This window comes from Myxocyprinus asiaticus, chromosome 16, assembly GCF_019703515.2.
Source record: "Myxocyprinus asiaticus isolate MX2 ecotype Aquarium Trade chromosome 16, UBuf_Myxa_2, whole genome shotgun sequence".
In the NCBI taxonomy this organism is placed as follows: domain Eukaryota; kingdom Metazoa; phylum Chordata; class Actinopteri; order Cypriniformes; family Catostomidae; genus Myxocyprinus; species Myxocyprinus asiaticus.
This window is the reverse complement of record NC_059359.1, coordinates 20,060,103-20,076,873: the sequence shown is the minus strand read 5'-3', so window position 1 is coordinate 20,076,873 and position 16,771 is coordinate 20,060,103. Positions and strand designations below refer to the sequence as shown.

The 16,771-nt window shown below is 37.6% G+C and overlaps 1 protein-coding gene across 1 annotated transcript; it reads left to right on the top strand.

Annotated features, from left to right (window-relative positions):
- The first annotated feature begins 425 nt into the window (after positions 1–425).
- On the top strand, positions 426–6,502 carry tmem79b (transmembrane protein 79b). Its single transcript, XM_051721806.1, has 5 exons — positions 426–531; positions 1,419–2,000; positions 3,749–3,943; positions 4,143–4,365; positions 5,480–6,502. The coding sequence occupies exons 2-5, from the start codon at positions 1,430–1,432 to the stop codon at positions 5,679–5,681; spliced, it is 1,191 nt and encodes a 396-aa protein (XP_051577766.1). The 5' UTR covers positions 426–531; positions 1,419–1,429; the 3' UTR covers positions 5,682–6,502.
- Positions 6,503–16,771: the final 10,269 nt, after the last annotated feature.

The following is a 16,771-nucleotide window of genomic DNA, read 5'->3' as shown; positions in this document are numbered from 1 at the left end:
ACTGGTTATTAACTTGTTTAGAGTCACAACAAGAGAAAAAAATCTGCCAGTGCAGAAGTAATCCAAAATATTCAGATTGTTACTAACTTTAAATAATCTAACGGAATACATTAAAATGGCATTTTACAGCATGTAATCTGTAGTGAAATACATTAAATGTAACCCTCCCAACCCTGAATGTTATTTTGACAAAGCCTTGTCTGAAAATGTAAAAGCCTGAAGTAATTTTAGCTTCTTAAAATGTACCATTTCTACATTCTAGTAATTAGAATAATAATTGGCCCTGGAGGCCCTTGCTAGTCATAATCTGCCCCTACTGAGGGGTAACGACCTTATGCATGGAAAGTGGCACAAGTGCAAAGGCGCCATGATGACATGAGACCGAAGTATTCACCAACTTCCCCTTTAAGAGTCTGTCCCTTTAACAAAATTCACCTGTCCTGGACACACCTGAACTTCCACTACAGGAGTTTCACTTCAGAAAACTGGGAAAACAATCGTGAAAATTCAACATCCTGCGCTGATATCTGGGTAAGCACATTGGAAAGTTTTACTTTTATACTTAGCGTTGCATAGTACGTGTCGTTCACACGTGTTTTAGTGTTTTTGACATATCACGTTATAAAGATAATTTCGGCCTGGTTAAGGAATCTCCAATAACCCTAAAGTAAGGACACTGTGAAGATCAGATGTACCACTCAGAGCTGTAACAGAATAAGACTAAATGTTGTATAGTAGTTATTATTAGCTTTTTTGTTTTGTTTTGTTTTGTTTTGTTTTTTGCTGTCGGTCTGTTTATTTGATCTCGTGCTGATGTTGTTCTGCGGCCTCGCGGAGTCAATTCTGCGTCAACGAACTGATCGCGCGTATTTTTTAAGTCCACCATTATGAAAATGTACCATAGTTGTACTACAGTAACACCTTTTATATGTTGTTGTTCCAGGCTTAATGGTATTGGGGGAATCTATTTTTATTACAATCAGGGGGGTTGTATTTTGTTTAGTTTGTGTAGTTTTTAAATGTCTAGGCTTCTATTTTTCCAGACAAATACAACTGTCTTTTTTTTTTTTTTAGAAACCAAAGTTACTTTAATCTGACCGTAAAAATGTTCTTGGATTTTACCTGTGGTGTCTATTGTCTTAACCACAGTGAGCACAATTAAACTGTACTGAAAATGAACTTTTTGTATTTCGCTGACAGTGGGCCTAAGTGCAGGTAAATCTAAATTAGAGTAAATTCTTGTTCTGTTTCCCTACAACATAGGGAGACTGATGAAATTTAAGAAAATATTAGAATTCATAAAATGTGGGTTCCAGTGAGAAGTGACCTTTCACAAAATGTAAACCTCTTAAAGCAATACTCAGACATACTGTTGCCAGCTTCTCCACTTCTTTCATTGCCAAAATGTCTGTCTCCAGGCCCAGGGGCAATGGATAAAGGCTCTCTTGGACCATCAGCAGAGCCCCAAACCCCTGAATGGGTATCAGATGGAGCCAAGGAAAGAAAAGACATGAACACCACTGAGCGGTTGGATGAGGACATGATCAGGTCTGCACATATGGAACCCAGTACCCTACAGTGGCCTGAGAATAAACCTGAACCACAGATTCTGGCAGGCAATGATGGAGAGAGCACAAGCATAAGATCTGATTGCATCTCACTCCGATGTGGATTGAGCCGGACGGAGAGTGAGAGGGAGGAGCTTGGAATGAATGAGAAAAGAAAGATGGGTGAAGGATGGATGGAGACAGGGAAAGGGAGGCTTTCGGAGATTGAGGTGGAGGAGTTGAATGTTATGCCAGAGAAGGCTGCCAGAGTTTTTAGTCCCAGCATCACCATTCTGCGCTCCACCAGTCAGCCAGAGTTTCCTCGGGAGACTGGAGATGACTGGAGAGATGGCGAAGAAGAGAAAAGCCCCTTTCTGGGGTCACATGAGACACATGGAACACCGCTTGAAGACTATGACCATGACTGGCCCATTGAAAGCAAATCGAGCTGCTGTGAGTAGAGAATGAGCACTGGCTCTTTTTTTTTTTTTTTTTTTTTTTGTGATTAACTTTTCACATTCAAGCCAACTCATACAACTAAATCAGACAATACATTATTCACTAATAAATAATACCAATATAAGACATACTGTACCTTAATTTATCCATACATACCATCACATATACCACTGAAGAAATCATGTTTTTAATCTTTATCTTATTCAGGCAAAAAAAATCACAAATTGAATTTTATTTTAATTAAATGTATTAAAATTAACAATAACATTTTTCATTTGTTATACACACAAACTTACCTGGTTGGTTGTAGGCAGGTGCGTCGTCGGCCTGAGGAAGGTTGTAAGAGAAGCTTTGTTGTTTAAATCATTGTGAGACATTTTGCTATGACAGTATCAGCTTAATCCCATAGGTTATATTAAAGTTTCCTGATCTCACTACCAATCAATCTCATTCCCTGATGTGAGATACCTTTTCTTAAGGCCCTTTAGCTTGTTCTTAAAGGGATAGTTCACCCCCCAAAATAAAAATGCTCTCATTGTTACCCTCATAAAGATGAAAGCATGCAGTGACCATGGTGTAGTAGTGTCTGAAGAGGTGGGCATACTGTACATTTATGAAGGATGTTGCTTTCATTAGGCTACTTTGAAAATGTTTAATACTTCACAATTACTAAACATCTAAATTAAATTAATAAACCAATACATACATAATATGCAATAAATTGATAAGCATTGTAGCTTATATGAGTCTAGTAATGTTCACCTTAACATGTTATCTTGTATAACGATATATTGCCTACATACAAATTTATGATTATTTGTTTTATATGTGTACTATAATGTGCTTTTCTGTGTATAGTTACATTGTTTTCCTACTTAGAAATATACATTTAAATGATTTGATATCACTACAAAAAGGCACCACCGAAATATATTTACAGCGCAAATTATGGTTACTCCAGGGATGCTTGTGCCTCAGCATTAAATGTGGAAATGTCCCGTCCCTTACTGAAACGGAAAATGTGATTGGTTAGCAAATATCCAGTCGTGTCTAAATTGAACGTTCTGATTGGTCGATCAGCTTTGTCGGACTGTCTGTCTTGCCTGTGCCATCAGTTGTGCTCCCGCCTCCCACTGCTTCGTTCGGGTTTAGAGAGAATCACTGTACACTTTTTTTTAAATAATAAATAAAAAATAAACACATTTCACTTAACGGTGCTGCTGCATCACGTTAGTAAATTGAAAAAGTTCCAGGTCAAAATACTACTTGTTGTTCTGGCAGCCATACGTATAATAACTTATTTTAGGTGGGCATATGCAAAATCCTAAGAAAGATAGGTGGCTATACGGTGTATGCCCTAGACTACATTACTGCTCTTAAGCTTCAAAAGGACAGAAAAACGCTCCAAAATTGCCATAAAATTAATACGCCTTTGTGAACATTGTGCGCTATGTTCAAAGTACTCTGAAGCCATACAGTAGCCTTGTGTGAGAAACAGCATGAAATTTAAGTTATTCACTGAAAATCATCCTTTCCACTGTAGCTCTCATTTGCACTTGTGCATATTCAAAGTTGCTGTGGGTGAGTAAATGATGGCAGTATTTTACTTTTTGGGTTAACTATTCCTTTAAGAGTCATACTAGAAGGCAGTGGATTTATTTTCTGAATCCTGCACCTAACAGCTCAAAGTGACTTTACTTTTATAGGAGTATAAAAGGTCTGACCTCTCTTTCTTCTTCCAGGTTGCTGTGGTGAAACTAATCGTGATGCCCTTAAACTGGGTGCATCCATGTTCACTTCTGCCTTGATCTTCCCCCTGTTGGTGTGGGGTGGATATATCTTCCTGCCTTTTGATGCCCCTTTGCTTGATAGCACCCCCTTAAGGCTGGTCTACACATTGCGCTGTTCTGTTTTTGCAGTTATACCCATTGTGCTCGGTAAGCAGGAGGTTCCTAATTGAATAGGGGTCTGTGGTGGTGATTTGCTCTATATACTCTGAAAAGACAAGTGTCTGTGTTCATTCAATCCTGGAATTGTCAACTGATCTTGAAAACCACATTAAAAAGAATGAAATTAAGGACATCATTAATTTTTTTGAAACTTTCATTCTGTTATTTTTTTCTCTCTCTCTTTTAGGTATGTTGGTACTGGGCATATCCCGTCTGAGGTATCGTTCACTGAGGCCGCGATTTGAGGGGGAGAGGGAGGTTAAGCAGGTAGCCGTCCACCAGCGCTATGTGGAGGATTCCATCTCTCTCTTTCTCCTTTTCTTCCTTCAGCTGGCTGTGATGTCTGCTTACCTGAGTCAGGATTGGCTTAAACTAGTTCCTCTTCTCACCATCGTCTTCGCCCTTGGCAGGTACAGAATCCCTTTAACTTGCATGAGGAATACCTTAGGCTGAGCTAAACATCAATATGTTAATTGGCAAGGACCAATTCATTCATTTTTCCTATTAAAGGGATATTTCGCCAAAAAATTACATTTGTCATTATTTACTCCACTTCATGTTGTTACAAACCCAAATTTCTTTCATTCATATAACACTAAAGGAAAAAAATTATAAAATCTCCACATCTTTTCGCCTTATAATGAAAGTGAATGGGGACCCCTGGCTGTCAAGATCCATAAAGGACAACAACAACAAAAAACACCATAATTCCACAGTTTAAGTAGCTGATGTGACTCATGCACTATTTTTCAATCCTTTTGAAGCTATATGATCACTTTGTGTGATGAACAGATAAAAATTTAAGTTATTCACTCTCAAATTAATTAATTTGATCATCTTCCATAAATATATCAAATATGGCGATACATCCACAACATCAAACCTTAGCAAGCACTAATGAGGTTTGTTATTAATGTTATTAACGGTTTATATTTTATGAAGGAAATAATAAATATGACCGAATTTTCATTTTTGGGTGAAATAAAATTGCATTGCTACTGCTTGAAAATGACACCTATGGGGCCGTTCACACTGAACGCATTTTTGTGGCCATTTGTGCTTTTTTCAATTGTTTTTCTATGTAAAAATACACTAGATGGAAGTCTTTCACCGTTGCATTGAGTCTTGCTGTTTTTGTTGCGCAGTATCATTTTTTAGAAGCTGTGTCAAGTTAAAAATAACTGTTAAAGCTTATAAAAATGCGTCTTCAGAAGAATGCATTGTTTGATTTGTTGCTCTGCATGTAGCTTTTTTAGTGCAAGAACGTATTCAGTCTGAATGGCCCCTAACACCTAAACAGATACTATGCAATAAAAGTACAATCAGTAAAATGAATCCCTCAAATCAATATTATCTTGAAAATTTTCTCTTTGAATGTGATTTTTTCACGTTATGTATTTTGGATGGACAAATAACTTGTTGTGTTGTGCCTCTTTAGGACACTGTGCTATTATATGTTTGTGTGTTTGGCAGACAGTTACAGTATATTATTAAAATTGTGTTTGTGTATTGTGTGCATCATAGACTGTTGTACTGGATCGCAGCAGCATGTGACAGCAGTGTGAGAGGTGTTGGCTTTGGATTCTCATTTCTGCCGATGCTGGCCATGCTGGTGGCCAACATCTACTTCCTCTTCATCTCCGATTCTGCAGGTTCTATCTTCGCCCCGGACATCCCAGATTCAGAAACACCTGTTCCTTCAGTCAAGCAGAGGTTCTGGGGCTAGATAGGCCACATCTGAGGCTTCTTCAACTGCCAAATGTAGATCAGATCTCTTTAGGGTCTGAGCAGTCTTAAATTTGCATTGGACTGTGAGACTTTTGTCCAATTAGGTTTAATCCAACTGTGATTTAATTTTCTCTCCTCCTATTTTCCTTTTTGAGTATTTCTGTGTCTTGACCAGAGGTTAAAACTGTCAGAACTCCGGACAAACTGCCAAGGAGAAGAGAAGAATCGAGAGATGGGGGTTAAATAAAGGGCAGGGAGGGGAAACCTCTTTTTCAGAACAAACTTGTGAACTAAAGTTGTGTTATGAAACATTAAACATTGTAAATTAACTACATTAAATGTACCCTGTAGTGAAGCCAAACTTGAACACAAAGCAGATGCAGTAAAAGCTTCTAAATCACTCAAAAGAGCAATTTCAACTATTTAAAGATGTACTTAGAATGTCATCAACAAGATAGCAGAATTCCAAGTATTTATATATTAATTTGGTTATGATGCATTGTTTGCTAATTCAAGACTTCTAAACTATTGTGTGATTTGTAAAGCTTGTGGCCTGTCTGAGCTTTTTCAAGGCCACTCCTTCATGGCTTGTACTTTAAGGCAATGTGCTGTTTACAGTGTGCAAAATGTAGAATTTAGAACTTTTAATAGATTTGTAAAAGGTATACAAATGTATAACTATCTCCAAGAGGAGCTTGTAAACTAAAATATTTATTAAATATGCGAATCTAAGAGATAATAGAAATCTGTTTGGGGCACTTGAATATAAAGCTGGAATCAATTCCTGTTATGTTAAATTGTCATAAACATATTTTTAATAGCTAAATTTTAAACTGTCTTTTGTTTTAATTCCTTATTTTCCTTATTTAAAAACGCATCTCATCACATGGGATAGACGGTGGTCTGTTTGAGATAAACCAGTTCAACGAGTTACCAAATACATTTTTGTCGGAGGGCAAAAAGTATTTCCTGTTGTCTGCTGTCATTTGACTGCAGAAATCCAAGGAAAATCGACGGTAGACCTTAAAGACTTTGATTATACTTTGAAAATATTAGTTACTTTATAAATCTGAGGCAGGATGACATCTCAAGGTAGAAGGAAACACAGTGCTTGTCTGTTTCGGTTAAGGGAGAACTGCCCATTTCGAAAACTGAGAAGAAACATGTACAATGGTAAGAAGCAGGACGATGTCATGTTTAACTGATGGGTTATAGACCTTATTAACCTTTTAATGGGTGCAAACAATTCCAATACGCAAAGGTTAGCTGAAGTGTCCATATCCTCAAAATAAATGAGATATGTAAAATGTGATGCTCAGCATTCTTGAACAATGAATGTTTAAAACATTTTTTTGACATACACATCTTAAAACAATGCATTTTCCCGAAGAATTACACGATCATTTTGACCCGTGAGGGTGTTTAGTTGTTTTATGCTGAATTGCCTACGTGTAGTTTAATCGGTTTATAGTGCCAGCTGCCAGTCGGAAATAGTTATGTAATACTGATTTTTTTATCAATCACATTGTTCAGACTCAAAGAGCTCGCGCGTGCCCGCTGGAGGACAGTGGGGAACGTCTCAAACTCAGCAGGTGGCAGGAGCTTCCGTGTCAAACAGCAACATTAACAGAGTTGTCAGCATCGAGACGTTCTCGATACTCCTGCCGAGTCTTCATTCTGCTTCTCACGCCCAGGAGGAATTTTCAGGTGAGGCTGAATGTCAAATAAAGCCAAAAACTGGCCATTTACTATTAACCTGAGCAAGGTTTTTTTATTTATTTATTTTTAAAATTATTTTTTTTTTTTAGGCCGTTTTCAAATGTTTCATTTTTATACATTTATTATTTAACAATGTAACCATGTTTGTAACGCGCTTTTGGCTCCAAAAGTGTTTTGACACAACCAACAGTTACAATGTATGAACTTTTTTTTATTTGATAACAGAAAATCAAACCAAATGGTTAAAAAAATAATAAAGAAAGAAAAGAAAAAGAAAAACGACCTCGCTTTGCGGGCCCATTAGCTGCTCATGGGCCCTAAGCGGCTATGTATTACAGTAAAAAGATGCTGTTGTAAAGTGATTATTTTTTATCAAAATCAAATGAAAGACAGTTCGACGGCAGTACTACTATGATCTGTAAATACTTTACAATTTAAAGCTAAAGTATGTAATTTCTGCGACTAGTGCCACCAAATGGAATCGCAAAAATAAACATTGTTTTCAAAACAACATTCTGAATACGACCTCTGCCTGCCATTGGTCAAACAAAGAGATAGTCCCGCCCCCAATTCAGGCCATTTGTTGAGTAATGTTGTTGAGGCAGGTCTAAATGGGTCTTTCTCATTGGGTAAATTACTAAAAAAATGTAATCCACTACAAAATACTAACTACTCCTCTAAAATTATAATCAGATTACTCTACTGATTAATTAATTGAAAAAGGTATCACATTACTAATTACTATACGATAAAGTTACTTTCTGAAACATTTGTCTCAAAACATTTTTGTTTTTCTGCTCAACAAATGCAAAATAATGTCTATTTTCTCCTTTTTCATTGTCGCAGACCCTTCAGCTGTCACATAAACGTAAACAGATGTACATATGAATTCATATTCTATTTGTAATACACATTTTATTTATATATATATATTTGTAACCCAAGTAAGTACTTTCATTGAAGGTCAGTAACTGTAGTCTGATTACAAGAATTTAAAATGTACTTATTACTTTGTAATCCAGTTACACGCAGCCCTAACAGAGTAACCACATGTGTAGTTCATCACATTTTATATGGAACTGCTCCACATTTTGACAACTAGAAAGTGTCCAGATTTTTAACTGTATCTATTGTTTCATAATTTTCATATTTTTTATATTCTAAATGTGTGCTAGTGCTATCTTATGTTAAAAGGCCACTTTTGGTATTTTGTAATGCAATTGTATTCATTAGTGCTGTCAGTCGATTAATCGCATAATTGTTTTGTAGTTAATTGCGATTAATCAGATTTTAAAAGTGCTGAAATTTGGCACTATATATACTTATTTTCTTGTCAAAATGCATTTTTTTCCATCTTAGGAAAGAAAACAAAATAATATGTAACAATATAATGCTTTATTAACATTCTACAAAGCCTTCCACAATAAATGCACTAAAATTCGCGTAACATTTAACATTTTCCAAAGTTTAAATGGGAGGTTGACTAATTGAAAGAACTAGTTTTACCATAGGTTGGTTTTGGTGATAGTTAAGATTTGGTTTGCTTCTGTGGTAATTAAAATGTGCCTTACAAGTCCTATCTGGGCTTTTTCCAACAATTGTTGGAAAAATTACTCATGTCATGCAGAAAGTAGATGTCCTAAACGACTTGCCAAAACTACAGTTTACTAATATGAAATCTGTGGAGTGGTTAAAAAATGAGTTTTAATGACTTCAACCTAAATGTATGAAAACTTCACTATACATACACACACACACACACATATACATATGTATATTATACAGTTATGCTCAAAAGTTTGCATACCCTTGGAGAATTGGTAATATATGTACCATTTTTAAAGAAAACATGAGTGAGCAGGCAAAACACATTTCTTTTATTTCTTATGGGATTCATATTCAACTGTAGGTTATAACAGAATGGCACAATCATAAAACAAAACATGGCAACAAAGAAAAAAATCAAATGACCCCTGTTCAAAAGTCTGCATACCCTTAGTTCTTAATACTGTGTATTGCCCCCTTTAGCATCAATGACAGCATGCAGTCTTTTGTAATAGTTGTCTATGAGTCCCCAAATTCTTGCAGGTGGTATAGCTGCCCATTTGTCTGGTCAAAATGCCTCCAGGTCATGCAAAGTCTTTGGTCGTCTTACATGAACCGCACATTTGAGATCTCCCCAGAGTGGCTCGATGATATTAAGGTCAGGAAACTGTGATGGCCACTCCAGAATCTTCACCTTTTTCTGCTGTAACCACTGGAGGGTCAACTTGGCTTTGTGCTTTGGGTCATTGTCATGCTGGAAAGTCCAAGAGCGTCCCATGCGCAGCTTTCGTGCAGAAGAATGCAAATTGTCTACCAGTATTTTCTGATAATATGTTGCATTCATCTTGCCATCAATTTTCACAAGATTCCGCGTGCCTACAGGTGTGGGAAATTAACCTTTAATTGCCATTTAAAACTGTGTGTCACCTTGTGTGTCTGTTACAAGGCCAAACATTCAAGGGTATGTAAACATTTGATCAGGGCCATTTGGGTGATTTCTGTTATCATTATGATTTAAAAAGGAGCCAAACAATTATGTGATAATAAATGGCTTCATATGATCACTATCCTTAAATAAAAACCAGTCAAAATATGATAAGTCATATTTTCAAAATCAATGCCAAAATTTCACAATTTCTGCCAGGGTATGCAAACTTTTGAGCACAACTGTATATATATACATATAAGTTTACATACACTTAGGTTGAAGTCATTAAACTAATTTTTTAACCACTCTACAGATTTCATATTAGTAAACTATAGTTTTGGCAAGTCGTTTAGGACATCTGCTTTCTGCATGACATGAGCAATTTTTCCAACAATTGTTTAAAGACAGATTTTTTTTTTATATTGACTATATCACAATTCCAATGGGTCAGAAGTTTACATACATTAAGTTAACTGTGCCTTTAAGCAGCTTGAAAAATTACAGAAAATTATGTCAAGCCTAATTTAGCTTCTGATATGCTAATTGGAGTCAATTGGAGGTGTACCTGTGGATGTATTTTAAGGCCTACTTTCAAACTCAGTGCCTCTTTGCTTGACATCATGGGAAAATCAAAAGAAATCTGCCAAGACCTCAGAAAAAAAATTGTGGACCTCCACAAGTCTGGTTCATCCTTGGGAGCAATTTCTAAACACCTGAATGTACCATGTTCATCTTACAAACAATAGTACATGTGACAAGTTCGTGGTTTCTGGGCAATGGAGGAGTCAGGAGGCAGCGAACTATTAACATAACTATTTATTTACCCTTTCAGATACACATAGTTTTCAACATAAAAGGGCTCTTAGTGGCCAAACATAAACAGAAGAGTCTTGGTGTTTCTTGCTACAATACGAGGTGAACATGCAGAAAACACTCTCCTCTGTCATTCTCCCACTCTGACGCATTCGTGCGCTTTTCAGGTTTCCCTCCACCATCACTATAACAAGAAACAGGTGTTAGAGATAATGAAAACCCAGGTGACGAGCCTCACCGCTCTCTCCTGCAGACAGACACACAACCACACCCCCATGCCCAAATACCCCCACCACCCACTCAGGCCAGGGAACCGTACGGCCTGCCAAACCTCCCCCCAGGGGAAAGGGGAACACAGACAAGGTGAAACGGGGGAGGGGTTTGGGCAGGGTTCCTGCCCACTTCCGGGGAGCCTGAATTATGTAGATATATTGAAGCAACATCTCAAGACATCAGCCAGGAAGTTATAGCTCAGTTGCAAATGGGTTTTCCAAATGGACAGTGACCCCAAGTATACCTCCAAAGTTGTGGCAAAATGGCTTAAGGACAACCAAGTCAAGATATTGGAGTGGCCATCAATACGATTTTTTTTTGTGGGCAGAACTGAAAAAGCGTGTGCAAGTAAGGAGGCCTACAAACCTACTTAGTTACACCAGTTCTGTCTGGAGGAATGGGCCAAAATTCCAGAAACTTATTGTGAGAAGCTTGTGGAAGGCTACCTAAAATATTTGACCCAAGTTAAACAATTTAAAGGCAATGCTACCAAATACTAACAAAGTGCATGTAAACTTCTGACCCACTGGGAATGTGATGAAAGAAATAAAAGCTGAAATAAATCATTCTCTCTACTATTATTCTGACATTTCACATTCTAACTGACCTAAGACAGGGAATGTTTTCTACGATGAAATGTCAGGAATTGTGAAAAACTGAGTTTAAATGTGTTAGGCTAAGGTGTATGTAAACTTCTGACTTCAACTTTATATATATATATATATATATATATATATATATATATATATATATATATATACTATATTTACACATATATATATATATACACACTATATTGCCAAAAGTATTCGCTCACCCATCCAAATAATTGAATTCAGGTGTTCCAGTCGCTTCCATGGCCACAGGTGTATAAAATGAAGCACCTAGGCATGCAGACTGCTTCTATAAACATTTGTGAAAGAATGGGCCGCTCTCAGGAGCTCAGAGAATTCCAGCGTGGTACTGTGATAGGATGCCACCTGTGCAACAAGTCCAGTCATGAAATTTCCTCGCTACTAAATATTCCACAGTCAACTGTCAGTGGTATTATAACAAAGTGGAATTGACTGGGAATGACAGCAACTCAGCCACGAAGTGGTAGGCCATGTAAAATGACAGAGCGGGGTCAGCGGATGCTGAGGCGCATAATGCACAGAGGTCGCCAACTTTCTGCAGAGTCAATCGCTACAGACCTCCAAAGTTCATGTGACCTTCAGATTAGCTCAAGAACAGTGCGTAGAGAGCTTCATGGAATGGGTTTCCATGGCCGAGCCGCTGCATCCAAGCCATACATCACCAAGTGCAATGCAAAGTGTCGGATGCAGTGGTGTAAAGCACGCCGCCACTGGACTCTAGAGCAGTGGAGACGCGTTCTCTGGAGTGACGAATCACGCTTCTCCATCTGGCAATCTGATGGACGAGTCTGGGTTTGGCGGTTGCCAGGAGAACGGTACTTGTCTGACTGTATTGTGCCAACTGTGAAGTTTGGTGGAGGGGGATTATGGTGTGGGGTTGTTTTTCAGGAGCTGGGCTTGGCCCCTTAGTTCCAGTGAAAGGAACTCTGAATGCTTCAGCATACCAAGAGATTTTGGACAATTCCATGCTCCCAACATTGTGGGAACAGTTTGGGGATGGCCCCTTCCTGTTCCAACATGACTGCGCACCAGTGCACAAAGCAAGGTCCATAAAGACATGGATGAGCAAGTTTGGTGTGGAAGAACTTGACTGGCCTGCACAGAGTCCTGACCTCAACCCGATAGAGCACATTTGGGATGAATTAGAGCGAAGACTGTGAGCCAGGCCTTCTCGTCCAACATCAGTGTCTGACCTCACAAATGCGCTTCTGGAAGAATGGTCAAAAATTCCCATAAACACACTCCTAAACCTTGTGGAAAGCCTTCCCAGAAGAGTTGAAGCTGTTATAGCTGCAAAGGGTGGGCCGACGTCATATTAAACCCTATGGATTAAGAATGGGATGTCACTTAAGTTCATATGCGTCTAAAGGCAGATGAGCGAATACTTTTGGCAATATAGTGTATATACTGTATATATACCTGCAGCCTTTGTGGGTCCTAACACCCCAGTATAGTGACGGGGACACTATACTGTAAAGAGGCACCATCCTTTAGATGAGATGTTAAACCGAGGTCCTGACTCTATGTGGTCATTAAAAATCCCAGGGCACTTCTCGTAAAGAATAGGGTTGTAAACTGGTGTCCTCGCCAAATTCCCCTATGGCATCCTAATAATCCCCATCCCTGAATTGGCTCCATCACTCTACTCTCTCCTCTCCACCAATTGACCTGTTTCATGTGATGTCACTGCATGACCGCGCCGCCATGTTTCTGAACAAAATTCCATTTACCTTTGTTGTGCTGCGCTGTGAGATGCGAAGAAAGTCTGCAAAATTTTTGTTTCTATTTATAAATCTTGAAAAGGTGATTAATTACCTGAGCCAAAATGTAATTTTTCTTTCTATAAAGTTTTATTTTTTAAGTGACATTTCATTTTGCCCAAAGACAAGCAGTGACAAAGGTGGAACGCACAGATAAAAACACTTTTGGGTCTTTGTTAATTTATTCAGACATTTCAGTTATCATGTCAAATCTATTTATACACATTATAATGTGAATATATTGTATATTTGAATGTGTATATACTAATGTTAGTCAATATTCAACACATCATAAGATTATGAAGCACAGGCTTTATTCACACCACAATGTAAACCTATTAGTCTTATTCACTAAAATGCCTCGGTTGCTTTCTGTGTATTCTTTAAGTTAAAAGCAGCCCTGACGTTCATACAGACAGGATTATCACAGACATTTTGTAATATTTTTACCAAATCAGAACAGAAAACAACACAAACATGAATGACTTCTGAATGAGAGATGTTTATGGTGATGTACCGAGAGGCGTGTGCACTCGCCGGTCACACAGACTCACCGCCGTACGGAGATGAATCATGGATAAAATATATTTAAATGTCTGCAAAGTCAAATTTGGCAATATTTGTGCAGACCTCAGATCTGAATACACCTTTCCTGGGACTTAGCATGGATCAAAAGCGTTTTTTGATGTTTTTCTTGATACTCCTTTTATGGGTGTTTTTCCATTCACCGCCATTGCTTCTTCCCACTGCTGGTTACAAATATGGTGGCTGCGGGGGTAAAAGTGACATCACTGGTCAATGGATGGTGTGTGGTGAGCGTACTGGCACACTATGGCTGCTGTTGCATCATCCAGGTGGATGCTGCACACTGGTGGTTGTTGAGGAGGGTCTTATGTTGTCTATGTAAAGCGCTTTGAGTGTAGTGTCAGAAAAGCGCTATATAAATGTATCATTCATTCATTCATTCATATATAGCTTATGCAAACTGTATTATTAAATTGTTAAACATATTTTCCCTTCTATCTGAACAGCCATGGACACAGATATGGATTCTTCAACAACTTTGCAGAGTTACATGGTGTCAGGTGCTGCAGGACCAGCCAACTTTAGCCTCATTAACCAGCAACGCCGCCTCTCCTCCTGTGACACCAGCATGGGTAAGAGGAGATGCTCAGAGGCCAAGGCTGTGGCTGTAGACAATACTCCCTAATACACATCTTTAAAGTAAATGTGTATGTGTGTAAGCAGCAGGGGTGGAAAGAGTACCGCAAAATCATACTCAAGTACTGTTATTTCACAAAAAATGTAGTTGAGTAAAAGTATCTGTCCTAAAAACTACTTAAGTACGAGTAAAAGAGTAGCTCATTTAAAAGTACTCATGAGTAGTGAGTACTGAATATTGGGTTGCGAATGTGATGACTTATAATAAACAATGCATGCTGCAGTTTCAAAATGTAGCAAACACCGTAATTTACATTCCCTTTTATGGATGTTTGCCAGAAAGAATGAAAAATATAGATATTTTATAGGTAGTTTTGACTGCCAACTTTTAATTTATATCAGTTATCTATGACTACATATACACTACATGTATCTGATTCAAAAAAAAAAAAAAAAAATTTAAGGGAGACATGATTACAGAGATGAAAAGTTATTTTCAATACACTGATCACTATTTTAAATCGTAATGTGTCGCATTGTATAAAACAATAACATTAAAATTAGTTTATGTGTAGGGTCTACATTTTCCTTAATGCCGACAGAGTGCATTATTGTTGCGCATAAAACAATGTTCAAAACAATGCAAAGAATGCAAAAACAACTAAAAAAGAAGAAAAAGACTGTCACTTGGCAGTTGACATGTCAAGTCCTGCACAATAGAGGGGGTATAGAACAGGGGTGGACAAATTGTTTTTGGTACAAGGACCACATCGGGCTTTAAGTAGTACATGGGTGGCCACATTATATTCATTTTGAGATACAATGTTCCGCTTTGTTTTAGTTCTTGTATCTTTTAAGCGCAGAAATAGTTGTGTTCTCATTCTAATGCATGATGCACAATTTTCTGAAGTGTATTTGTGACTGGTGGAATATTTTGCCATTACATATTGGTCTACAAAGGTAGATACTTTTCTGTCAGGCATTAGAAAAACTTGATAAAGGCTGAGCTTAATTATAAATTATTTGATCATCTCTACTTCCCTGGTCATTTGTTATTAAAAAAACACATACACTATATCAGGGGTTGGTATTATTACAAAAATTAACAATAGGCTATTATTTAAAAAATGTCACATATTACATGAATACTTTTAAAGCTACTAAAGTTATTCAGCGAAAAAGCAGTGAGTGGTTTTCTTGTTTGATTAATAGCTTTTTTAGACAGTGGTCTATTTGGTTATACGTACATTTCAAGTCCGACTATTTGATACAAATCAAATTTTACACCACTGTTTACATTAACTTTACACATAACTGACTGTGTTTACCTTACCTGTTTAATACCTCGCCAAGACCGGCATTTTGGCAGAAGTGTGGCACATACCCGCATTTGCGCACTCGGAACACACTCACATGTAAAGCAGGCGCGCGCACACTGCCTGTCAGTCAAACGGACCTTTTAGTCACTACAGAAGCGACTAAATAAAAAGTCAGTCTTTTAGATTTTATCGAGATCAACCAGTGGTTGTCTTGCTATCACGATCAATGTAATGAGCACCCTTGGTCTAGATGTAGAACATAAGCTAAATATAGAAAACTACTCAAAAGTTTATCATCAATATTGAGGATTTTTCTCCCGTTTTATCCACCAGCCCTACAACCTAGTGATGGGAAGATCGGATCATTTTACTGACTTGAATCTTTGAGTCTTGTTCAGCAAAATGAACGAATCTTTTTCCAAGTCATTTAGTTCATTTGAGCAGAATTAAAATGTTACATTTTCAATAGCCAAATCCCCCAACACGTCTACTTACGCAAACTTTGATTATAGTTCCAATAAGGAAAAATGTATAACGCAGCCAAGGACAAATTATGAGAAACAAATGATTAGTTCACCTTTTTCACGTAACAAACGAACGGAGGTTGCTCAATGCACATGCGCGGTCAACACAAAATGAACGAATCACTCTCTGAAACTACTCGTTCTTCTGAGTCACATAAAAGATTCGTTAATCGTTCATGAACGACCCATCACTACTACAGCTTAGCTAACATTATAAATCTCTCACAGCAGCCCAATAATCTCAGTTATAGATAGCTAATTTGCAGGTGTTATAGATATAGAAAATCTCAAACAGAAACATGAAATTTAACTCAATATGTTTCTTCAAATTAGACGTAGAATATTTGCTGATATCTCGACTGGATTGCACAAGCTAAACTCACAAGACACGATCAAGTAATTGGCCTTCTT